The sequence below is a fragment of the Pyrgilauda ruficollis genome, unplaced genomic scaffold, assembly GCF_017590135.1.
Source record: "Pyrgilauda ruficollis isolate IOZ18807 unplaced genomic scaffold, ASM1759013v1 scaffold27, whole genome shotgun sequence".
Classification (NCBI taxonomy): domain Eukaryota; kingdom Metazoa; phylum Chordata; class Aves; order Passeriformes; family Passeridae; genus Pyrgilauda; species Pyrgilauda ruficollis.
In genome coordinates this window covers 2,633,954-2,661,409 of record NW_024524044.1, presented here as the reverse complement: position 1 = coordinate 2,661,409, position 27,456 = coordinate 2,633,954, and the positions used below count along the sequence as shown (strand labels likewise).

At 38.4% G+C, this 27,456-nt stretch overlaps 1 protein-coding gene across 2 annotated transcripts in view; it reads left to right on the top strand.

Moving 5' to 3' along the window:
• Window positions 1–25,416, top strand: part of PPP1R3A (protein phosphatase 1 regulatory subunit 3A) — a 33,938-nt gene extending 8,522 nt beyond the window's left edge. Inside the window, exons 2-4 of one of the 2 annotated variants that reach the window (XM_041471596.1) lie at window positions 12,790–12,842; window positions 12,949–13,091; window positions 15,305–25,416. In XM_041471596.1, coding sequence (XP_041327530.1) covers window positions 12,790–12,842; window positions 12,949–13,091; window positions 15,305–17,776 — 2,668 coding nt within the window. In that variant the 3' untranslated portion in view covers window positions 17,777–25,416. Of the gene's footprint in view, window positions 1–12,789; window positions 12,849–12,948; window positions 13,092–15,304 lie in introns of both variants that reach the window. The other variant, XM_041471595.1, reaches the window with a different exon arrangement.
• The last annotated feature ends 2,040 nt before the right edge of the window (window positions 25,417–27,456 follow it).

The window sequence follows — 27,456 nt, the reverse complement described above, 5'->3', positions numbered from 1 at the left end:
TTTTGTCCTATTGAGATACTTACTGAATTTACAATTGCTTCCCGAGGTTTAGATCCCTCTCTTAAGAACAACTGTCTAAGGTTTTGTTTTTGTTGTCACCCTTTCTGTTCTCCTGCCCAGGAGTGGTATCTGTGTCTTAGTCTCACCTGACTGCCATCTATCTCTCTACAGTCTATCTAAGGCACTTCCCACCTTCTTGTATACGTGCCTCAGCACACTGCAGGCAGCTCCTTGGAAAATACTCTCTTCTGACAGGCCAGGAAGAGACTGCTCCTTCTCTATTTTTCCCATGTGAGATTCAGAAAAAGACCAGAAGCAACATAGGTTAATGTTTTTCTCTTCTCAGATTTATCCAAAATAGACACAACTTGAAAGTTTCTTTCCTCCAATATTTTATAGCAGTGGGAAAAAGAAGCATGAGAAGAACACTAGCCCCAGCTCCTTTCTACAAAACCATTTTGATGTTTGATCATACTTCTTCCAGACAAAATAGTGACCTATGTAGCATATCCTCTCACATTAGGCCAAGTCTAGCCCCCAGAAAACTTGACTGCTCACTCACATTTTCCGCTTTTTCAACAGCTTGGCCCTGGAGATAGATATCCAAATAGAAAAGTCCTGCTTTACTAATTCACAGTAGATCTCTCAGTAGACTTTCTAACACTGCCCTGGAGAATAATTTGGAAAGAGGTTCTCTGTTTATGCAATACTTAGCCCATTCTGTCAAAGGATTCGATGAATTTTCTGACCAATCCGCATATAGAACAGGTGCATAACACTTCTGAACAGGTACTGCTTCACCATGGCTACATGGATATCACAATAAGGTAAAACAATCATGACAGAGCTATGACAGGATCTGAATAAAGTGGCAGTATTCCTGTTTATATTTGCTATAGATTAATTTGAGGTATAACTGATATGCAATGGGCTCTTCTGCAGTCTTTAGACCTATAGTCATGAGATCTGGGGATAGATAGTGCTGTATCAAAGAGCCAGAGGCCAGAGCCTGGCACCAAACTGGTGTTGAGCTCCTGGTTCAGACTGGATGGCACTACAATCTTCAAATGGACAGATATACATCTAATTTTTTTTTAAATGTATTAATGTTTTGCTATTAAAACTCAAGGTCTTTTTTAATGAGCTAGAAAATAAAGACTAATTTCTTGGGACTTTGTTTGCTTTGAGGCAATGATTATTCTCATCCCAAGTCAGGCCAATGCATTTTGTTCTGTGCCACCCATGTCCCTGCTTCAATCATAAACTAAGACTGAAAAATGAAAATATTAGTAATTGGAAAATATAATCCCCTGGATAACACCAATCCAATAATCTTAATAAAAATAGACTTATTACAAACATTGTCTGAATCCTACTGGGAATTATCTTTGCAGAAAAAATGCTTAAATTCCCTTACAGCTGCTCTCTTGATCAATTGTCCCCCTTGATACTATTAATCATAATACCATATATTGCTTATTCTGAGCATCTTGTTCAACTTCCCTTTCCAAACTTCTTTTCTAATTTCTCCTTGTGTAGAAGTTACTGACAGTCCTTTATTGTCCTTTTTCAGGCTCACCTTTTGTCCTCTTCTGGTAACAGCCCCTTTTCTTAGGTGAGAAGACAAAAACTAAGGGGTATTTCCTTAAGGTGGAGAAATACCACAGGTTAATATTGTCTTCCTCAAAATTCAGACATTTCAGTGGAGGTTCTTTGTGGCTCTGTTTTCATTCAAAACACTTGTGAAGTTTGCTTGCCTGACTGTCCTGGAAGTGAAGCCTTCCATTCCCAGGGTAGTTTCCAAACAGCAGCCGCAGTGCCAGCCTCCTTTGCCATGCCAGCCAGCAAATGCCCTCACCTACTGCTCTAACAATGAGTGCACCACGCCATCTCCTGCCTCTGTCCTCTGCTTCCTGACTATCAACAAGGAAGCTAATTAGTGTCAGTCCCATTTGCTGGGTGACACCTATTTACTAAGAACTAGGTTGAGCCTTCTCTAACACGGCTGGTAGTTGAAGGTCATATAAGAAAATCAGTCTTGCCTAGATTCACAATCAGGGCTCCTATTTTACATACAGCTTTATTTTAATAGGATCAGTTGTAATGGCAATGTTTTAAAATATTATTAAGCTATTTCTCCTTAGTGTTCACACAACTCTTCATTTATAGATGCTGATTTTGTCTGCAGTTTTTGCTTCTGAATCTTTTCCTTTGTGGTCTCAATCAGTTTTGGATCTAATATAATTTTAATTTATTATTACCTGCATTGTTTACATTAAATTATTTTCTTGTTGTGCTTCTATTTTTTCAATACCTCCTGAAATAAAATAATCTCATAAACAGAAGGCCATGATACTGCCACACATGACATATAATAACAGTGCTGTGGTTCAGGCATGTATAACATGACATCTGCACAAGGAGGGATCATTCAAAGCCAAAATACTTTTAGGTGGGAATTGGCCATATTTCAGGTGACGCCACCTAAGAATTCAGAATTCAGGAGTATCCATCAGGAGCCCAGAAGCGAGGAATGGCGCTGGCTCTGTGCAGCCACGCTGCTCTGGGCAGGCTTGGTCTGTCTCTAATTAGTGAGGGTGTTGGTTTCTGCTATACTTAAGGTCTAGTTCCGAAGACTCTGCCTTGAATTTTGGAAACAGGCAGTCATTTCAGCCTGAGGATGCAGCCACTGCCCAGGCCCACAGCTCTGCCACCTCCCCAGCTCTGCTCCCCAACACCTCCCTGAACTTCAGTGCACCTCCATCAAATTCCAACACGGCTCTGACACCCCTACCTCATATTAAGATCATCCTTTTTTAACAGAATGTAAAAGCCTGAAAATGACCTGGAGCATTTCCCTGAAAAGTGTTTTAGATGAGTACTTAGTTTCCTTGCAACTTGCTTTCAGAGCCACTTTAGAGCTTTTTCCAGCTTCCCCCGACTAATGGGTTTGGTAGTTCAGAGCTCACACAGGCTGCTCACACCGACTGCCCTTTGCTGGTTGCCACCTTTGCTCTGCTGCTCACTTTATCCTCTCCTTTAAACCCTGGGAAGACCCTTCCTTGTTCTGATTTTATGTGCCCAGTACCTCCGCCTTCTTGGACAGCTGTAATTCTGTGTCCAGTTGTTTAGTGCTCTCCCTAGGGTCAAATATTAGAATTTTATTTCATTTTCTTTTATCCCCATGTCTTGTCTTAAAAAAAACCAAAAAAAAAAAAACCAAAACAAAACAGAGGACTGCTTAATATTCTCAGGCAGTAATGCAAAATTTCTTGCATTTTCTTTATATATACCACAGGTTATTGCAACACATCCTCTTGTAGGGTGCGCTTTTTTTTTTTTTTATGCATCCTAATCTTCATATGCTCCATGTCTGGTTTGAATTATTGAAATTCTTTAGCAATCACAGTAATAACCTTTTTCTGTATTTAGATGATTTCTAAGAAAAAAAATATATCCCCCTAATTTCTGGCAAATTCTTATATACCTTTATATACAAGTTGCTATAAAGATTAGCTATTCTTATCTAATTGTTTCTTGGAGTTTAAGACTGTCTCAGCAGGAGTTGCTGAGGGATGAAACTTCTAATGATGATTTAAAGCAGTGAAGTGTGTAGGCTGAAACTGAAATAATTATTGCTGTAACCCTCTAAGCACTTCACGTTCCTCAAGAGAAAATACTTTGTTCAGAACAGACCCTGAACAACAAAATGCGAAGAAAGTAAAATAAAAAAAAAAAAAACCTCCAACCCTTGAAGCAGGATGATAATTTAGAAATAGAATCAGTATAATGTGTAGATGTTCTCAACAACTGCTCACAAATGCATCAGACATCACAATTAAAAGGAAATAATAATTATGGCCCCATTCTAAAGTATGGAATATTCTATTCCATTCAATAAGTCATGAACACTTTAAAACCATCAGTGTAATCTACAAACCTATATTTACAACATTAAACTGGATGTTCTGCCTTTTCAATAACTGTCATCTCATCTCTATTATTTTCACCTCAGACTCTAATTGTTTCTTTTATAGGAGCTAACCTACCAGTGTCCTTGGCAGTACAGTTTATGGCTCATGCATTTACAGTAATTGTTTGGGCAATTTGCCACACAGTATAACAATCTTCACATCACAATCAGTTTTTATAATAAACAGCATTAGTTGTGAAAAATACAAGTGATGCATGATTCTTATGGTAGATAAAGGGCACTGAAGATGCCCTTTAGAAAAAGAAAGGAAAATGCTCAAGCCTTGAACTACTTGAGAAAAATACTGGTGTCACAATAGAGCTAATTAATTTGATGGTACAAACAAGAGGGGGAAAGGGCCTTGCATTCATTAGTGTCAATTCCAAATGAGAGCATACAGTTCATAAAAACATATTCTGCCTTCATTTTGATGAAATATGCAGGTAAACAGATAAGAAGCACCAGGTCTGGCAATAGCAATGATTTTGCTCCTTGGCTTTATCAAGATTCTTTCTTTTCTGTAGATCCAGGGAGCTCAAGGCCTGGGCAGATACAACTTAGAGGTAGAACTCTGCAGAAGGCCAGATCCTACTGCCCACCAGCTGGCTGGCTCCAGTGAGGCCAGCACTGCCGGGCACGACTGGGCACTGGAGCCTCTGTGCACCGTTCTGGTCTGTGCTCCTGGCAAGATGAACACGCACTTTATGGCTTCTCTCCATAGCACACAGGTGGTGCCACATAAACATGTCTCACTGCATGCGTCTCTGCTGCAGACGTTTTGTGGCCTCTCAGTTTTCACGAGTCCTGATATAGGAGCTCAAGCACTGATCAGTGCTGAGGCCATTGGACACACCTCCAGCAGGCAGTCTTCCATGTTAGAAATTCTCCAGAGGAGAAATAATATATTTGCCCAGACAGGTAATTCTCAGCCTCCTTGTGATCTCCACGCCACATCAGGGAGCCTGGGCGGTGCTGCGGCACAGCCAGGCAAGGCCCCAGCCGGCACGAAGGCCTCGAGCCAGGCCTGTAGCTCCTCTTCCTGAGCTCAGCTGTGAATTCCCCGGCAGCACCAGGGCCTAAGATGTGATAATAAATTCTGGAGTGGTCGTATTCTCACACTATAACTTCAGATCCTGAGAACACACATATCAGTTTAGATCGGTAAGGAGACTTGCCCCCACAGTGAGTTTTAAACTGAGCAATATGGAGGCAGGGAATGAGTCTGTCTTTACTCATTAAATATTTAGTTCATATATTCAGTCAGTGAGATAGAATAAAATTAACTATGGAGGCACCATCACAAAAGAAGTCAAAGTCTACACTTTGAAGGTCCACATCAGGATCTTTGGTGGCTCCCAAACCAGAATGAAGCTTGCAATTTTTATTTTTTTTTTTTTTTTTTTTTTTTTTTTTTTTTTTTTTTTAATAGTACCAAGGGTTTTTTCCCTTCTTGCATTTTTCTCTCAGTGTGAATTGGTTTCGGAAATATTTTCTCCCCTCTCCAACTGGTATTTTAGGACCAATACAAATAGAGCAATATTTTAAAGAAAGCCAACTGTTTTGGAGGTTAATTTAGTGAAAAAATACCTTGAATTCTTATTCTTCTGAGCCTCACAAACAATTGAATAGAACTTTAAAGCTCTGCTTAGAACTTTACACATACAAAATCTTTCTTAATCCTTTCCAAAATTCCTTTTTCCTGAGAAATTAATTATTGTTGCATGTTTGTGGATTTTGAATGATATTGCATGCAGTACTACTGAATTTTATAATTACATGTGGAAAACCCTTACTCTAGTTTCTCACCCAGGTCTTCAAGACATTTTGAGGCTTTCTACTTTTGATATGTACATAAACATTTTGAAATAATTTTTGTTGTTGCTTGTTTACATGCAGATATTTCCTTCTCTACTTCTTTCTGAAATTATATCTGCTAGTGATACAAAAATGCCTGCCCTTCCTACCCCATATTCCCTTTCCCAGCTCTGTGGGGTTACAGTTCTGTGCAGGATTGCCTCTTTGGCTCCAGTGACAGCTCAAACATGAGTACTTAACTGCCCTAATTTACTTTTTGCTCTTCTGCTTCTCAGCAAAGCACTGCTGACACATGTAACTACTTCATTTCAGGGATCTCACATGTTGTTTACATCCCAGTGGCATCATTTTTCAGCAAGGCTGGCTATTTTTGGCACTAGATCCAAAAGCACTAGTTGTATTGAAGGTTGCTGCTATATGAGGCTACTTTTAGGCTTAGAAATCTATCCTGAAATTAAATTATAGCTATGGTTTGGTTAAAAGCTTCAGTCTTGCCAGCCGTTTTCATGAGGATGTTTTAGCTTCACCTCAATTTCAATACTTTCAATTCAATTCTACTTTCAGGGTAGAATTTTGATTTCATTTGATTTTGAATCTACAGTAAAATCAGAAGCATGAAAGAATCCACAAAACCTAAGACTATTTTTAAATAAAATAGTGTTAAAAACATTTTTGCCTTTTACATATTTTAACTAAATATTTGAGAAATACATTCTTTGAATACTTTAACAACCTCATACGTCTCTGAATCTCAGACTAAATAATATTATCCCACATTTTCTTTTAAATATGAGATAGTATAAAATTGATCAGGTTGCATTAATTTCAGAGTTTTTCAGGCACATTTTTATCTCTCCATGCTCCATAATCCAACAGTTTTAGCCTTTTTTCCCACATTTTTAAAAATAAATATCCTATGATTTAGATAGTAAGATTTAGCATAAGTGGATATAGCACAAAAGAAAGTGACTGGTACCATGAGTTATACAAACATACAGACACAACTTTAGCCAGATATTGGTGTGTGAATTAAAATCATGACAAGTTATGATAAACCCCACCCATTATGAAGTAGTTTGTTACACCTGGCCATAGTCCCAAACCTATTTCAGGCCAGACCAAAACACCTCCTGCTCCATAGTTAAAAATCCTGGAAGCATAACTCTCAGGGCATATAGCTGCACAGGAGCATTTGAGATAGGGCTGGATTGTGACTACGGATCATGAAGTCTTATTCCCTTGGGAAATGTGTTGCATAATCTCATTCACAAAAATATATTCCTGTTTCCCTACTTGAAACAGTACCTTCTCAGTTTGTTGTGTCTGATACACTGATAAACTACAGGATATACTTTTCTAAGGCTTACAGTTCTTCTTTTAAGTTTTCACAACAAATGTTTCTGTGGACTCTTTATATTAATGCATTAACAGTCTTGCTGTTTTTTTGTCTTTTGAGTATTTACCCCTTTGCTGTATCAATAGAGGGCATTTATTCCTCCTCTCAGGCTTTATTTTGTTATGCTGAAAATAGAACTACTCAATCTGTCTCCTTCATTAAAATAGATTTTTCATCTTGCCAGTCTTCCTCTAGTCTTTTTCTGAACATGTCTTAATTTGAATCAATCTTTCTTGGACATAAAATTTTCTAGGAGGAGTTCTTATTAGTGCCTGGTGCCATAACATGGACATTTCCTGGAAATCTTTCATAAATGAGACTACCTTTCCTGAGACATTGCTGCTGAACTTGGTTTGCCTTTACATCACAGTGTCTACTTCATCTCACACCGGTGGCTTGGAAATGGTTTCTGGCAGAAAACCCTCCAATTTTTCTTGTTCACCTGTTTCTTCTAAAGCCTAGTTTTGTGGCATAAACTCTTTCTAGTCCCTAAATGTATAACCTGACACTTCATAATTTTGAATTTCATCCCTTATCTATTATTCTGATCCTCCAGGCCACCGATTTCTTTCAATCCTCCTCTGTGTTGGTGATGTCTCCCAACTTCCTCTCTGCCACGGATTTAATTTAACTGTGACTTCTTGTGCTTTGGTCTGTAATAGCATGACTGAGTAAGTCTGATTACATGACTTGTCCTCTCTGATTCCCCAGAGACGCCTGTTAGCTCCACAGCCCAGCTCCTGGGACCCTGCTTGGCACCGAGCCCCTCTCCCGCCGCCCAGCTCTTATGCTCATCTCCCTCTTCTCCTGTTTAATTAATAAATTTCCCATGTGGCTGCACAACAAATGCTTTAATGAAGTCCAGATAACTGATTTTTAGACAAGGGAAATATAGTAATCTTATCAAAGACAGATATTATCAGGTGAGTCTAGCATTTTTATGCCATTTTCCATTTATCTATATTTCTGTTCTCATTTTTGTTTTAAGTCTATTGTGAAAACTTTTTGAAGACACTTGGGCCTGTAGTTGCCTTGACACTATTTCTCTTCTTTTTCCTAAATATAACTTCTATTTTTCAGCTCTTCTGATATTGTTACAGTATAGAACCACTTGAATAGATCTGAATAGCAAAGGTTTTAAACGAATATGTGCTTTCCTCTGTTGAGTCTCTCATATTTGGGTTGGAGATTATATGTTTCTCTTAATTGGAGCATATTTAAACAACAAGTTCTGCTCCCAGACTGCATGAAATAATTTAATTTTCTAAATTGCTGCTCCTATCAGTTATGCCCTGCAAGATTTCTCTTCCTATAAGAATCTGCCCCACCACTAGCACTATGGTAGAAGAATTGATGAGAAGTCTTTTGTTTGTGAGTTCATATATAGATTATCTGAAATTTTGGTGAAACCTCACTTCTAAAAAATTCGTATTTAACTTTAAAGGGCTAGTTCAAAATCCTTGACATGTCTGAGTTTATTCCAACCCTTCATGAAGTCAAAGAAATATGGTTTATTGGCTAATTTTTTTCTTGTCACTTTGACATTTTCTGTCTACTCTTAACATCTTTAGGGTTCAGGTTTAACATTTCCTCTTGGGGATGCCAATTCCACGTATCTTTGGGACTTCTGAACACCCTCACATAATGTCAGTCACATTTTCAATCCTCTCAGTCCTACTAACTAGCTCCTGAACTTCACATTTTTTCTTTCTAATGCAAAATTACTATGTTAATCTGTTTTCAGTCCTGACTTATTTTTATAACTCAATACAAGTAAATGATAATTTCATAAAGAATTAATCATATGAGCATAGGTTTTGGGGTTTTTAAGCTGGTAGAAATTCAGAAGTTCCTATTGAACTTTATAAAGATGTGTCCCATTCAGCTGAATGAGAAAAAACAACAGAGCTTCTGCAGGCTTACGGCTACTTGTGCTGGAATGGAATTGCATAATCTGACATAATGGATTTTTTTTCTAGCTTGCATTGTTGTAAGAATACCTGGATCACTTAAAAATAAAAGTAAACACTTTTTAACAGAATACAAATGTTGTGTCTCTCATCATGTAGGCAAATTTAGACCATACTTCACAACAAAGTGCAATGATTAATTCCTGAAAGAAAAATTTAATTAATATCCTAATTTAAAAATCTGCTCATGGAATTCTGATACTGTGCTAGGACCTTTTCAGAGAAATATGGAGAAAAAACTTATGAACGGGACAAACGCCTTCTAATTGCCCCTGTTTGATGAAGGGGCTAATTTTTATTGGCTTTTGGGAAGCATTTAAATCCTTAGGATATACAAATAGGTTTGAGATTGTCCTGTAGTCATATGCACCCAGAGCCTCACAGTATCATTTCTTAAATTGAAGTAGTGATTTAAATTACTTTTGTTTTATGCTCCTTGTGATCCTCAAACACTGCAGTATCAATATCCTCAATTTAAGCCAATTTTAAATTTCCCCTGAGAATAATTATATGAGGACAGATATTTCTGATCTAAAATTAAATTAAGTAAAATAACTGTTACATTGACATTCCCTGTACTCAGCTGTTTGCAGGGCAGGTGTGCACAAATAATGGGCTATAAACCAGAAATCTTTATAAAATTAAGTGCAATATGAAAGAAATTATGCTACAAGCCCTGTAGTGTATCTGTGTGGCTGTGTTATCATTGCCATACTTTACCTGTGTTGCTGTTTTGAAAAGAAACTTGTTGACTCGGGGTTCCAGATGCTACTGGAACAAAAGTTAAGGAAAATTTCTGCTCTAACCACAGCAAAAGTAAAAGTGAGTGGCTCAGATCACACATACATTGAGTGTTACAGTCCCAGCCACTAAAACTACGTAACTACATTCCAGTTTGAATTTAGAGTTACAAGGTGAGAGTCATGCAACTTTAGATAATGGCCCAAGATGTAGGTTTCCTTTATGGTCAGTCCCTTTCAGAGCTAAAGAAGCACATTCGTAGGTTATGTCACTCCACCTTACTCATGATTCTCATGTTAGAGGGAATGAATCCTTTTGGAAGTGATAATCTCTCACCTCTGATAATAGGGATGATATACAGGACTGCCGGAACACAAATGCTTAGAACAATAAGGCTAGATAATGTAACACTATCCTGGCACATATGCATAATTATCCATTTTGAAGCATCTTTATACTTGTACATTTAAAGGTTTATAAAATAGGTACTCATCTTTAACATCCTTATTCAAACACTGTGCCTATATTTTTACCCTGAAATTTTTTTAATCAAAATAAAAAATATTGACTACATGGGTAAAACAGAAAACGGGGCAGAACAGTTTCTCCTTTTTCCAAGGTATGAAGATTAAGCTAAAGAGTAAGGATCCTGCTTTGTACATCCAACTCCATTAGGAGTAGGCCAATCTGCCCTCCAATTTTTCCCCAGATGTTCTGTATTCTGGTAATCTGGGTATTTTTTGCATGAATGATATGCAGTGGGGTTTTTTATCACATGAGGGTGTGATAGAAGCTGAAAGTGGTGCTGCTACTTGGATGTCACAGTAGTTGCTGTGAACTCTAGCTAGCAGTATAATATTAAGCTAGATATAGGCATTAACAATTCCCCTTCTCCTGAGAATGCTTCTTGAAGGAAAAAAACCTGTCAAACTCTTGTTCCTTTAAGTAGACAAGAGTCTCTTCTAGTAGCAAATGGTGCCATCCCTGCTTTCCAAGAGTTGTAGCATCCTGAACCACAGGCTGAACGCTGTAGGTAGTCAGCTACGTTCAAAGAAATGCAGACACTTTAGAATGCACTCTTTTTTCCCTACTGGAAAACAGTGGAAGGTTTCCTGCTGGGCCCATGTTGTTTTGGGATCATTCTTTTGGGGTGACAATTCAGTTCGTGTGTTATACATGTCTTGGCTCCTAATCTGGGGCTTTTGCAGACACCCTGATAGCACCTAAATGTTTTGATGCATCTGTATCATGGTTAAACCCCAACCTACACAGTGTCCAGATTTATGGAAGCAGGAGAGTGAAAAAGATGCAAAAGGGCAGAATAAAATTAGGAACTAGATGTAACACTAAGCCAAGCCTTTGAACAGTAAAAAAAGCCCAATCAACAAACAAAAACCAACCACCCTCCCCAAACCCCTATGTATAAATAATAAGCACAAATGGTTTACCTTAAAACCTCCACAGATCAACTTAAAAAGGTGGATCTGCTACATTTTTCAGAACAAAATGCAGATTATGGCAACTGCAGGCAGGGGAAAGTACAACTCGGTGTGAGCAGAAGAGTGAAAACCACATGGAGGTTATGCACATACCAGAATTCAAGAGGGACATGACATTCATACAGATTGCAAGAATATTTAGCATTATTGCAATTAATGGTGAAAAAGAATCCCTGAGAGAGCATTAAATCTTGTGCTTCAAGGACAGCTTCTAACAAAAAAATGGCCAAGAGGAAATTTAAGAGGGCAGTGCCAATTACTCCAAGTATTTTCCTACAACAATTCTACATCTTCCCCTGAAGTATCTGATAGTGGCCAGTGTCAGAGATCAGATGCAAGACTGGCAAGAGCTTCTGTCTGCTTAGGCTGGCAAACCCTATATAGACTGGTTTTTAAAAAGTTGGTGACAGTAGATGTCTACATTCTCTTAATAGTGTATAAATTTAGCATCCTCCTTCTGAATTAAGCATTTAGGTGGCAGAGTTAATGCTATATCAATTCAAATGAAAGACACTAGGAGAAAATAGAAGGGGAAAAGATTAATATTTGAAAATTAGAAAGTAATTTCCAGTAACAGAGGTGGACGGCTGGTTGAAAATCACATAAATTAAGGCCTACAGAAAAAAAAAAAAACCCTCATAGAGGAGTCATTAGGAGTGATACAATAATTTACATTTTACATAAGTGACATTCTCTTAACATTTTTTTCCTTTTCCATTAAAAATTGGTCCCTATAAGCACACAATTCGAACTGCTAGCAGTTCGATTGATATCAATTGATATTGATGAGGTCTGCAGGCACTCAGCATCTCTCTGTAGGTGTTTATTGTGTTGAACAGCCAGCAAAACAGAAAAAATTGCACTGGCTGAGGGAAACAGAATTCGTTCCTGCTGGCCAGGCACAGTTTAGCAACAGGATTTATATACATGCAGGGAGAATTTTTTGATTTATTTCAGGTAACAAAGATGTCTTTTTCAGCCATCTCTGTAAATATATAAATATTTCAAAAACACAAGCAAAAGAGAGCCCTGGCCTCTTGAACACATATATCCTTCCAGACCCTTGCCTGACCCCAAAATTATGCTCTCCTGTCACTGACCCATCTAATCACCTTTGTGCTGCTTTCTCAGAAAAGGCCTGGGAAAACCCATCAGATTTGCAATGTTATCTGAAGGTCAACACATTCTCATTTTCTCAGCCAATTCTTTCTTATGACCAAGCCTTAATATCAGGTCACTCAAAAAGTGTTACATTTTATGTAGCTGTTATTTTCAGAATTTCAAATAGCATTAAAATGTTGTGTAATTAACCAGCAGTCTTTATATTTGAGTCTAAGGGGAATTGGAACAATAATTTTTGCAGAATAAGACAAGAAGTTTCTTTTTGTTTCACAGAAAAGAAGAAATATTGGCAACGTCTGATGGTGGCACATGGAATAACTCAAGGACTTCAGGTACAACACCCAGTTTAATTAGTTCTTCCTTACTGCACATGTTAATTAAAAATAGTGTAACAACCAACATCATGGAAATTATTCAACTGTTTTCTTAACTCTTCAGACACAAACATCCCAGAAATTGTTTATTCACAAGCAGAAGACAAAGACACGAAACTAGCTAAAGAAAATATAAAAGACAAAAATGCAGAATACAACCAGGGTGATCACAAAGATGATGAAAAAGAATTAGAGTTGCTGGTAAGTGTTACACAATTATATCTACAGTATTAAATTATTGGAATCCATTTACGCTTCAAAGCTGGTGAAATGCCTCCTTTTAACAGAGCTGACTGATGTACTAATTTACAAATGTAAAGCCTTGGTCTGTACTTACACTGAATCTCTAACTGATTCAACAATAGAAGGTGCTTTGATTTTGGTATAGTGCATCAACTTTTTCTGGTCTTAAATTAATGACATCTCCCTTTTACTTCTTTACCAGAGGCTCTAAAAGACAGTTCTAAGGAATTAGAAGGGTAACATTTTAAAAAAGCTCCCCTCCTAGTCCCTAGGATGGGAATATTTTTAAATATATATTTTCTATTTGTAATTTTTTATATTTGTAGTACTGTTTACTTATGAGATTTTTGAAATGATAACTATATGAGCATAGTAAGTATATATATAATTATATTAGCAGATTCTTCTGTATCAGTATTTTACATTATATTTTTTACAATGAATTTCACACTCGGTGAACATTCAATCTATTTGGATTTGTGTGCATGCATGTGTGTGTGTGGTTTGCCTTGCATTTTTCAGTATGAAAGAAAAAATGGCAATAAATGAGACACATACAGCAATCTATTATTCCCAGAGTCTGTTCTCAGCTCATATCATTTGGGTGCACAGATTCATAATCATAGATTATAATAGCTATCACCTGTGAAAATGTGAATGCTGAATCAGATAAGAGAGGAAGATGGGAGCCATTCTTTTTTTTTCTTGTTGATAGAGAGAAAAAAATCCTCTCATTTGAATATAAATTTTTCTTTCCTTTTACTTTAAAAAGTTGAAAATTGTTGCCTATTGTGGGACCTTTCGCTGCCTGAAAGTCAGTGTTTTGGTTCTTTTTTTCTTTATGGTGAAATGTGCAAAGGAAGACCTCTAAAATCTCTTGTTGTTCTCAGTCCACCCTTTTACAAAAAAGAGGATCAAATATAACCATTTGTTTATCAATTGCCAGACTTGTCCGTACAATAAATGAAGGGGGAGCTATAATTTAGATGTTAATTTGCACTGTGCGCTCTTTAATGAATTAAACAATGAAGGCTTATAATACATGGAAATAAAACCAAATCTTTGAAACACACAGGCATTGGCTCACAAGACAGCTGTGCAGTTGACAAGTAACATGAGCCTTATGTGAGAAGAAGGGGAAATCGTAAGATTTGCATATAATTATTGAGATCATGCAAATGTCAGTTATGAGGAGGGGAAAAAAACACAGGCATCTCACTGTTAAATCCTGACAGTTGGCATCACCGAAGAACTCAAATACACTTGAGCACTGGTTGGCAGAGGGTCATTAAAACAGAATTTGCAGAGACATTAGCTCCCTCACTTTTCTTTGAGTGACGTTTTACTATTAATAGTTTGCAGAGGCTTTGCAGAAAACATATTAATAAGAGAAACTGTAATGGGGGTATCTACAGCAAGTGCAAATGTATAAAGGGGTGCCCAAGAAGCTAGCCTCTAATTGATCAGCTAGTGCTATCAGTGTGACTGCTAAAGTGAGAAGAGAGTGCAGTGACAAGCAGGCATACTGAATAATACAATATGATATTTGGGAGCTGGGAGGGAGAATGATTAGTTTCTGGCCTTTTACTTTGCTAATCTCATTTCCAACTCATGTCTTACCAGATTGTCTAAAAACAGTCTGGTTTGAAGCCTGTAAAATGGTCCCTGAGAGAAATGGAGCACAGATAATCCTTACAGTATTTGTCAGTGTGAAATGTGCCTTTGTTTTACTGGACAATACTGTACATTACTGGACACTGATGTACTGTATCAATGCCCTTGTTTAAGCACCAATCCTCCCCCCTCACCCCACAGCTTCCTCTCTCCAAATCTAGAATCAAATGTATAGTGAACAAATTAGCCTGCCTTTAAGGAAATATTCTCTTCAGATTTAATTTGTATAAAATCCACTAGCAGCTTACTGAACTCATGAATAAAGAGAGAGGGTTCTGAGCACTATTTTATTTCCTGTTCCTTTGAGCACCACCATAAAGCTCATTACCTATGTTAAAAAATACATGTAATGCAAATTTTGCAAATGGTTTGGAACATGTTTCCATAAAAGCTTTGTTACTGAAAACAAAACTTTCCATAACGAAATCCTGCCTCCTTCATTTGGCATATTTTTGCAGAGCACTTTTTCATCATTCTTTTCTATTCTATTGTTTCAGTTAAATCAGCACTTCACAGGAGCTAGAGGTACCTCTTCCAGAGATGAAAGGAATTTATATACAACAGAACCAATTAATTTTCCAAGTGAAACTGAAGGATTGGTGAAAAAGCTAACCTGTATAGAAAGAAGCAGTGACTTGCACCCCCTGCCTATCGGTTCCTCATCTGAAAACACTTCTCATGCGATAGGAGAAGAATTAAAAGATAAAGCTAAGTATTCTGTAAGAGATTATAATAATCAGCTACCAGGGAAGGAAGTCACTGCTGGCTCAGTAAACAGCTATGAGCGGTCTTTGGAACATACTGGTACCAGTGAAAGCCTTTTATCAGCAAAACATTTTCCTCTGACAAAGCAGAATGAGGCTATCAATATTATGGCTACTGGCTCAAGCCGACAAGGAGAGAGGCACACAGATATTTCAAAAGGGGAAATAGATAGTTCCTCGGGAAGTAAGATGATGGAGAGGTTATTCATCAGTGAGGATGCTGCTGGTACTTCAAAAGGGGCCTGTGAAACGAGACCAGAAACCATTTTACCAGAGCATGACGAATCCATGCAATTAAATGAATACATAGCAAGGACACTGGATGGCAATGCTAATCCAGCTCTGGAGCACCAGGCACCACGAATGTCTCACCAAACTTTGGATTCACTGTCATCAGATGCTGACAAAAATGTAGAAAAAATCAAGATGACTGAAAGCAAAGTTCAGGTACACTTAAGAGGAGATTTGTATGCCGGAACTTTTGCACATGCTGGTGTCTCAACAGATTCCACAAAAAAAAAAGGAGTTGGTGAAATGTCAGAAAGGAACACTGATTTAGGGAAGCAGAAGAAAGTCATTGAAGTAGCAGACTTGACATCAATCGGTGAGGAGGAAGCTTCCAAACCTTTCAAGGCTCACAGGAAACACAATGCCAAAGCCCTGAACCCAGCACCCCTGCTAGCTGAGAACAAACAGGCACCCAGGGCCACCAGGGTGGATGAGGACACTCAGGAACACAGAGGATTCAGGAGGTTAAAAGACAGAGACACAGACAACACAAATAAAGGGAGAGCAATCGGAAGGGAAAGCGAAGCAAACTTTGCAGAGCAGAGGTGGCAAGAAACGGGGAGTGAGGTTTGGAGGAGAGTGAGGGGGAGCATGGAACCTCAGACCGTGACTTCCACAAAGGAGTTGTTTACCTGCCAGGAGGCAGAGAGTTGTGAAAAGTCTTCTGTCTCTGAGCAGGGTATTACAGAGAAAGCAGAGGCAGGTACAGCTTATATAATTAAAACAACATCAGAAAGTGCTCCAGAAAAAATGCCTGGCAGTGAAAAAGCAGTAATTGCTAAGCTACCTCGAGAGACTGCACTAAGTGACAGGCCCACAGAGGAAAAGGAAACAGCGTTTGATACACATGAAGGGAGAAATGATGGTTCACATTATGCTCTTTGTCAACTCAACACAGTGGGTGTATTATATGACACTGAATTTGAAAAGGAATCAGTTTTAGGTATTTATAATGCATGCATACATGAAACACTGCAAGGAGAAACGAAGTCTGTCTGCAATAGCAAGGAAAAATGTGCCAAAGCACAAGCAGACAATATTCTACCTGTAGGAGAAGCAGTAAAGGCTTCTGCAATGGGAAAGAAAGATTCGCAAGAGGGTTTATATTCAGAAGTACCTAAAAGTCCCCTGAGCACTCAGAAGCATCTATACCATGAGAAAGCAGAAGAGCTCTACAGGGGAGAAAGCCATGGTGATACACTTTCCTGTTTATGTTCTAAAGCTGAAACAAAAATGCCACCTTCTGGTACAAATACTGTGCCTAGTTACCATTATAAAAGCTCTTCAGTGCCATCTTCAGAAGGGCCCACTGTGGAAGAAGGTATGGAGCACCTGTATAGACACTTTGAATCCAAAGTCATTGACAAGGGTGCTGCTGAGTCAGGGTACAATCTAAATCTAACAAATGAAATAACATGTCTTAACAAAAGCTTCTCTCCTGAAGTTGAAAAAGGAGAAGTACCTTTCGCTTCAGACTCAGCAGTTTCTGGAGAAGGAAGAGGAAGGAATACAGGCCAATTTTTCCATCAAGTAGAGCTCCAACAAGAGAGGTCATGGAGGCCAGAAGTTTTGATTAGTAAGGCTACCAAAGAAAATGGAGGAAGAGACTCTCCAGCTGACCATTTAATAACAGAGGAGAAAACACTAAAGTGGCTTGATGACTCACAGAAAGAAAGTCAACATGCTTCTGATTCTGCAGATATTTCTAACCAGAAGAGTGAAGCACTTAAGTTACCTAGTGAGTCTCCAGGTTTAAAACATATTGCTTTCAAAATATTTTATTTCTTCTTGTTTCTTCTATTTGCTGCAACACTCTACCACTATGATTTGATGGTCTGCCTTGCACTCTACCTGTTCTCCTTGTATTGGCTATACCACGAAGGAAGAAGAAACAAGGAGTCTATTAAGAAGGAATAACATTGACTGTCAGCTGTGCTCAGGATCCATGGTCAATAATCTTCAATTCCACCAAAGCATTTTCACTGTTAAAGAGTTTATTCTTTGTTAGAACCAAAGCAAGATTTTCACAGCATTATCTTTTAATTAAGAGATTACACATGAAGTTTAGCCTTCATATAAGTAATTAAACTATGCAGGACCATTATGTTTGGATCATTAAATACCTATATGAGTTTGAGTTCTGAAGCACGTCAAGTTAAAATGAAGTACAGCTGTTGCTTCTTAGCAGGATATGAAAAAGCAATGCTTCATGTCTCTGTAGTACTTAAACCCACCATTTACTTGCTTTAATTTCTTTTGCATTAAAGCTTCATATTTTTCTGGGAATTTTTTTCCCAAGATTCTGTGTGGTACATAACAACACAAGAAAGAGTATAAAACCTAAGTCAGTATTTTGGTGCTGACATTGTAGTTGATAATCCGCTAGTGTAATTAGCCAATGCTCTAAGCAATGCACCTGTTGATAGTTTAATACATTTTTCCAAATTTTTATTTCATTTTTTCGACTTAGAGCTTCAGCGGTACCCCTGTTTGAAAAATGTAAGGCTTTGACTTCAGTAAGGTCATGTAACTTCCAGGATGTAACTGTGTAGCAGAATAGATGTGCTGTTTCCACCCTGTAAAGATTGAAGGACACAGCCACAGGCCTCTTACTGATCACTCACGTGCACAAAAGTTTTTGGGTTTTGCAAATGAGGACTGAGTAACATGACTGAGAATTTCACTGAACTTTTATTCTGGGCAAAGCCTTTGAGTGACATTTTTCATCAGAATTGTTTGAGCATATCTACAAAGCATTAAATAAATTTTACAAAGGAATGATGTAACTGTGTAGAGCATGTCTGAATTAGATTTACTGCTTTTTTTTTTTTTTTTTCCTGTGGCTTGCGACCTAGAGGTAATCAAACACCAAGAGAAAACCTGCTGTTCAGTGCGGCTGCTTTATCTGGTTTGGATGAGGCAGAAAAGATTAGTATCTGCCCTAAGGAGAGCCCAAATTGATCCTGTGCAGCAGGCCTGTGAGGCAGACACATGGGCAGCTTTGCTGCTCCAACACTGTGGGTTTCCCACACAAGATCAAGCCCAAATTTTGTCCAGAAATAAAAGAATGGATAGGTTATGATGCTCTTCAGCCATTTCCCAGAGGATGGTCACAGATGGTATAACAGGTAGGATATTAAAAGAAGCACCAAGACTGCATAATGTTGCTGAAGCCGTAAAAATTAAGACAGTTGTTTTAAAGCCATGTTTGTTTCACTTTCCTTACTGCCACTCTGAAATACCATAAGTGTGAAAGTCTTGGTTGCAATATATGGCTGAAGTGATGTAATAGCAAAATTAATTAGTTGTTATCCTAGCTCTTAAATAAATGTTTTAAAGTCCATGTAAAACTTATTCACATGTTTCAGGATGATAGGACACTCTGCTACAGGAGGCACCATGGCATTCCTGTTCTGCTGGGCGGTAAAACATTGAAACTTTTTCATTTCGTAGTGCATTCAGTGGGGTGAGCAAGTATGTGTGTGATCTATTGCTGATATGTGTTCTGATGGCTGGACACTTTGGTAACTTTTGACAGCAATCTATGAACGAGTTATAGCTATTGACTAGAGACATTAAGGAGCTACATGGAAGGCTGTGTCCAGATGTTCAAAGGTATATATGAGGAAAATATTCATTGAGATAAAGAAATTAATTCAATGGGCATTAGGAGATGAATCCAATAAAAAGCTTAGGCTTAGACTTAAAGCAGGATTGAAGTTAAATCAATGTAAGTAAGTCCAAAGTAATGATTGCAGACCTTTCTATATCTGGAGACAATAAATGCTGAAAGAAGCTATCCTTTTCATGATATGTATACATATGTCTTCAAAAAGCACATTTCTTTACTTCTGGCAGTTCACTTCCTGCAGTGTGACAAGTCCCTGGTCTAAGTGGATCAGATTTTCAGATTCACTGGGATAGAGACATCAGGTATTGCTTTACTTCCCAGTATGGTGGAAACTGAAATAACATCTAATATATTCTGACAGAATCAAGGTCTTCAGTTAGAGAGATAAAAAGTGAAGAAAGCATCCAGCACCTGTCCTGCTGAAAGTGTCACAATGCAGTCAAGTACCAGATTCCTCAAGCAGGAGAAATCAAAGACATTGGACACATTTCAATCTTACAGTTAAAATTACCATGGCAGAAATTAGAATCTTTAGATTCAGTTAGCTGTTAAAAGCCCCATAAGCCACATAGCTCTTTAAAGCAAAATTCATAAACTTCAGAGCAAGGACCAAAGTCCAGGTTCCTGACCAGTTATGTGAAAGCTCTACACATTAAGTCACAGGATTCAAACCCATGATTGAATATCTTCAGCTTTACCAAACCTGGGCTTTTCATCCAGCAGAATTTTGTTTAACCATTAGAGGAGTATTGTTGTGAGGAGGAGTGTGGTCACCAGGGTTTGGCAGCACTGCTGTACATAGATGGGTTCCTACCTTCTCAACTGACTTAAACTGAACAGAACAATAGATATTTTTTTTCCATTTGAGGCTAGAGGCTCATTTGATACTTCCATCACAGAGGAGTTTTCTTTTTCCAGAACTTGACCATTTTTTAGGGAGGTCTTAATCTGACACAGCCGAAATCCCTAAGCACTGACATAGCTAAAGAACTTTAAATGTCTTGGACACATTCCTCATTTTAATCAGAGCTGAACAATTCAGTCAGCATGGAGGTAGAAAATCCTGGCTGTGTTTTTTTATTGAATCTTGGAGATTCTAAGCAGTGTGAGTTTTAAGGATCTTCTTGCTCCTTCACATAGAAGCATAGATATCCTTGAACCATACATTTGTGTGATAGTAAATCTGCAAGATGAAAATCTTGTTTCTCATGCATTTCAACCCAAAATATTTGGTTCACTGTCAAAGGCCCAGCTCAGCTGATTGGAGAGCAAGGAAAGGGGTTAGGGATGATTGATGAGCCCTGGACCATGGGTAGAGGAAAGTCAATGAGTTGAATCAGTCTCTGGACAGTGGCAGAAAAATATTACAGAGAGCTCAGGAGAGACAATATGACCTGAAAAAAAAAATGCAAGGGATAAATAGAGAGGATCTATTAATACAGACATTCATTAAAAATTAGGGGGCTTTTAATATGTGTCACAGTATATTTTTAACAATTCTGAAATATTAGCTAGCATTTGGCTAAATTACTTCAATCTCTACAGAAAGTATGCTTTAAATAGCTATATTCCTGTATCCAACAGGTTAAACATTAGGGTTTGCCATTTTAACACATACAGTCATTCAGAGTTGGAATTTAGGGTAAATATTTGAGTGTTAGAGTAAGCATATTTCATCTACACACAAGTGGAATACTGTTAGCATTTCTCAGATTTGGATTGGGATTTTATGTTCTATATTTAAAATATTTAATCAGTATATCGTGCCTTATGATTGCAAAACAGGACTCTAGACTGATCTGTGAGCACAGGTGCCCGAACTTTAAAGTATGTATGTGCTTAAAACAACAAAGCAAGTAATTTAATCTTTTTTTATTTATCATTTGATAAGCTATCTTTTAAAAATCCTCTTAGTTTTGTTTCTAGTATGGAAGAAACACCTTTATAACATTGGCAAAATATTGGGTTTTACTTACTTCAGGGAATAAGTGGTGTGTTGTGCTCTTGCAATGATTCATAATTAGCTTGCCTACAAGGCAGCAGTAACATATTTCTAGTTAATACTTTCATTTCTAGTTGATTCCAGTTAATTCTTCAAGCTATGCAACAGAAAGGTGTGATCCTATATGGTAGGGTAATCCTGTGCTCACAAAGGGTTCAACTCTAGTAAAATATAGTGATCAAAAATAATATAATTGCAAAAGACTTCTTGCATTATTGCAAGGTATATGAGGTGTATCTACCTTCCATATCATGGGAGGTATATCCCATGGCTATTATCCAAACTGCACACGTAACAAATAAATTAATGTCTATATTGCGGCCTGTCTAATCTGTTGAATTGGCTTAAATATAAATTCAGGGCAGAAGAGAGAGGAGAGAGAAGAATTTCTGCATTCAAATATCTTGCTAGGAGGTAGTCAGAACAAGCTACATCATTAATGACTTAAGTACTTATTGTTGCTAATTGCTTGCTGGCTCTTATCAATCAGTGACTTTTGGCTCAACAGAGGATAGGCTCTGAAACAAGCTACAGCCTTTAAAGGCCTAGTTAATACTGGAAATGAAAAAATAAAGAGGACACCATATGAACTAGATCCATAAAGGAAGGTTAATATGAAAATGTTCTGAATCACTATACTAAATTTTGTATGCCCAGTGGTATCTACACCCCTGAATAAAACACCTAAACTCTTTAGTCATCGAACATATGAATGGGAATCAAAAAGACAATGTGTTAAATATGGAACTGCCAAAATTTTCTAATAAAAACCCTTGTTAGCAGAGTTAGGTCTTACACCCTTGCCCTGCCAGTGGGATTTAGTTGCTGGATGGCAGGGACATGGTTTTTTCAGGTCAGGTTCCATAGTCTGCAGCCCTCTTGTGCACTGAGGTACCTAAACAGCTGCCTTCAGAAACAGGACCCTTTGCAGAAAACAAACCCAGAGTTTTGGGACTGGAGAAAGTTTAACTCCTTAAGCCATAGATTGGAGGGATATTTGGATATAAACTTTGATCCAAGAATAACTCATGTATTTTATGTGAAATACCATTTAGATAAAGTACAAAACCAATACCAAGACCTTTACATGTCTTCACTGAGGTCTACTTCTTCCTTAGACTATAAGTTTACTTTTCCAGGCCTACATCAGTGCCTCATGAACCAGGACTGGAGAATTGTTCTAGCTATGAACTGTGAATTTCTCTCCTAGACCTACAAAGGTGCTTCAATCCCAGCACAGTTCCACTTCAGGCAATCATGCCCTTTTGTGACTCCCAGCAGAGCTTTCTAAGACTCACAGCTCCTCTGAGAGCACTGTCTGCAAAGGAGACTAAGCTTAGAGCTATATGGATAATGGCAGGACTCTGGATGTTTTTCTGATCTAGGAGGTCTTGATGCTGCTGAGGATTCAGAATTCAAGGAGGTGTCAGGGGAGATTTTTTTGACCAAAACTACACATGCTTGAGTGAGGACAGTATTTGTCAAAAACATGGGGTGATTGAAGGGAACAGATAATTTCTTCATTCAGAGTAGGCATGAACTAGGTGAGCTGTGATATCCAACAAGTGTGATATGTGTGATTTGGTGGTACATATGAGATATGTGTGTTCATGTATGAATGGGTGGCTCTAGGAAAAGGGAATGGAAAGGTGGCAATGCGATTCCATAGAAGAATGGAAAAGAAATAGTAAACAGAATGTCTAATTTGAAAGTTTCTGAACAGCTTTCCCTAGAGACGTGAAAGTTTAATAAGTTCTGAGTAGGTTGGACAGATAACACAAATACGTTATTAGCTATATAAAGTATAAAAATTTAAATACATGCTAACTTCTTTTTGTAACTTATCAACTGCCACTTAATGGAATTATAGTGGAGAATATCTTATCCTTGACCTTAATATTCAATGATTCAAGATTAGAGCATTGCTCTGAGGACTAGAAAGACAGCCTCCTTCTCAGGATGTTCTAATGCTCTGGGGGGGACAGCCTCAGGCTGGAGCCACAAACCTGCCTCATGGCTGTTTATGCAGGTCAGTCCCCAATGACATGAAGCTATGTGTGTCAGGAGAAAACAAGAGTATGTGTCAGCCTGTGCTTATTAGTGCAGAAATATAAAACTGTCTGGAAATGGTTAAGCTCCCACAATCCCTGTGTTGTCTGGTATAGTTCAGAGCCATGTAGGAGCTTCTTTGATTTTCAAGTAGTATGCATGGCTGCAGGAGGACATTTAGATTCCTGAGGACCACAGGGCACAAGCATGTCTTGTGCATATGTGATGACAGCGAGATCATAGAGCATACAGACTCATTTAAGCCACTCTACAAGCTGTATCTATGTGGAAATTTCTGATCCTCTCTACTAGTGATCTTTCTGGGGCTGCCAGCTTTTTGTGCTCCTGGCACTACCTTCTCCAGTGGAGGACAGAAGGCAGCTCCATACTGCAAAATTTCCAGGGTCTCTGAAGGGGAAATGAGAACTGCTGAGGAAAAGACAAAAGCTACCTTATTAAGTAAGTCCCCTTTATTAGGGAGGAATCCTTTCTGCTTTTAGGGCAACCATGGACAATTAGGAGTGGCCTGAATGCTTTAAAGACAAAAAACAATGACTGGCTTGGGGGAAAGTCCTGATTAAGCTCCTCAGAAACTCCTTATTTATTCATACAAGCTACATGCCCGTCTGTCCCTCCGTGCTATGAATGAACCAAGATCCATGACTGATAAAGGACAAGAGTAGGAGGCCTCTTGTGCAGGTTTCATACCTCCTTGAATGGTCTAGGCTGTTGAATGGCTTGGGGCAGTTAGGCACACTTAGCAATGCCTATGGAAAATGTCTCAGCAGTCACAAAGGGTCTTGGCTTGTACCCATTTAAATTCATGTTTTGGGAGAGAGAATTCAGGCTTTTATAAGAGCTTTATAAGACTAGGTATGAAAGACAAATACTGCTTGATAAACTACTGTTTTATCAAACAGTTTTATACAATTTTGTGAAATAATTTTAGTGTATAATCCCTCTATATGATGCAGCATTTTTGTAGAATTATGGCAGAATTACTAATAAAATTTATAGAATATGGAAGATAAAAATAGCTTGAAAAGAGAGGGAGAAAGTAAGAAAGCAAGCAAGAAAGCAAGCATGTTCCTGCACTGTTCCATAGACAAGAGATTTATAAATGGGAAAATTATCTTTTTCTAAGTTCAGGTTGAATTTGTGATCACCACATCACTGTTCTTTAAGCCATGCTGCACTCCACAAAAGGGCACAAACATAGACAAGTCTTTTCATTTCCCTCCTTATATGTTAGTAGCAAAAAAAATCATCAGTATGAGAAAGCCAGTTAATAAAGGCTTTGTTCCTGGGCGCAGAGGCAATGCCCCTGTTAACCTTGCAGGTGAGGTGGGCAGGCTGCTGTAAATGCAGTGTTTGGATGGTGTGGCCAGGACGTGCTCACAGCCTGCTGTGCTGGGACTTGGCTCTGTGCGTTTCACATACACCCACTCATGTGCCCAGCAACTACTTAAGATACCTGTGTCCTTGCCTTCAATCTTATGCTGGTGTGCATGGTAAACTGAATGCACACCAATTCACTGTGTTCATTACATGATATATAATTTGGTATAAAGAAATGTTTAAATAAACTGTTATTATCTTGAAATTATCAAACATTGGAAGACATACAGTGTAAGAAACTCAACACTATCAACTGCAGTCATGACCTTTTAGACTTACTAATCTGAACAGACTTACACCTGTAGCTGTACATCATCCTTTAATGTGGACATATCAAGTGAGAAGCAAACATGGTGTTTTTTATAAAGTGTGTTGTCTGATATTTCATAAGGCAATAGCATGACTTGCCATGTGCTTTCCTTTTAATTCTGCAAAAGTCAAGAATTTATACATTCAATAAAAATGGCTTATAAATTAGATTAATGACAACTGTAATCTCATTAATTATATTTTTAATAAACCAATGCTGAACTGTGTTCAATTGCGTGGATACAAAGCTACATTTTCTGCTATGCACTAGGCATCACAATTTTCACTTTCCATGAGATATTTAGGCCAGTCATATTGTTGCGGGCAAGTTTTCTTCACAGTCCACAGGGCTTGCAGCAATGGACAGCTCAGGCGCCCATCAGCTGGAAGTGCAACCCAGAGCCCTGGATAACATTTCTGTGCTCACTATCCAACGCAATGGAAAATGAGCTGTTCCAGAGTGACAGCTCTGAATCCCACTGGATGTGGATCATCCCACTTTTGAACAGAAAGGTACTCAGTGAATTTAAATAAATTCAGAATTAGGCAGAAGCTGCAGTCCAGTGTGCACAGTGTGGCTGATGTGCCAGTACTCTGGGAAGTATTAGCCCTAGAGAGCTTCCTGCTCCAAACTCCAGGTTGGGGATCACTGGGCTGCCCCATCACTCCTCTGCATCTTCATTTCCTTCTCTGGGGTCATTGAGAGGAAATGACATCAGTATATGCCAGGTCTCCTGATTAGGGTGACCAGAAGATGATAATCTGGGGCACTCTGTGGACCCTGCCTTACATGATTCACTGGATTATGACCTTGGCTTTACATTACGCAGATCCACTTGGTTCTTGTTTTAAGCATTTGAGACCTTAATTATATTTAGATAAACATTATTTGGCCTCAGTGCATGAGAAGATACAGTATTTTGAAAGAAAATTTAATGGTAATCTAAGTTAAACTAGTAACAAAAACTTTCATCTACCTTTTAATACCTAACTTGTTTCTTTCTTGACCTTATTTGCCTCTGGTCTGGCATTACAGCTATAATTAAGACAACTTCCTTTTCAGATGCCCAGTTGGTGAAATATGGCTGGGGGTACAGTTAAAGGAAACCAAGAAGTTTTATTCACATCCTAATGTAAATTATAATGTTATAGAAATTATAAAATACAGTTGCTGGTCCCTGGATGGAATTAAGTTGCCATACTCAAAACCTATTCCATGATGATTCCCCACACCACAATCTGCAACCATAGCACCTGCTAAGGGGGATGGAATAGAGGGTGGAGCAGAATGGAGAGACTGTGGCCAGGCTCTGTTGGAATCCTTGCAAGGAGGTACTTTGCAGCTGAGAAGCTGCATAACACCTGTCAGCCAGGGGAGATAGGAGATGTCTAGCTGTTGAGCAAGACATCTCACAACTGTGGCAAAATAACTCTCCTCAGATTATACCCTATTTGTAATCTTAACACACACCTGCATCCCCCTCCCCAAAGTTACCCACCTCCAAGGTATGACCACCCCTCACTGGGCATGCACTCTATATTATTTTTTGACTGTATCTTTAAAAGTGAAGCAAGAGAATTTTACACCCACCAGTAAACAAAGAATTTATTAATAAAGTCATTCAAGCTCCACCTAAATACAAAGAAATAGTATAAAAGTAAGTTGAGAATAAGAGGAAAATAAGGGAAGGCTCCATTGCAACTGCTGAAGTCAGTCAATGGGCCTGTTTTCATCCTTTCAGGGATGCCTATTGGCATCCCTATCTGTGCTAAATAATTTTATTGGAGCTTGTCTGTGTATTGCTTTGAATGCATTTTTGCAGTCAGCTATTATCACCAACAATCCTTGAACTTTAACCTGTCACGATCTTATATTAATGAAGAATGTTACTGGGTTAGTGTGAGTCCTTCACAAGCACTCACAGCTGCTGGTAGTGGGTTATACTCAAATGAAGAGGAAGATCCAGAGGTGTCATAAAGTGGAAAGACCTGGTGTGTGGTCTCCCTTACGCTGTTGGGGTGTTTCCCTGACTAGGTCAGTCAAAGCACCCTCTGATCCAGCAGGACTGCTCAGTCAGAATGCTGACAACCTCGTTGGGCAAAAGGGCCTTGCCTTTCCTGACGGATAAGTTGAATACTAAGGTTCAAGTAAACTTCTCCAAACTAAGGGTCCAGGAAATCTTCCTTTTTTTGCACATTACCCATTCT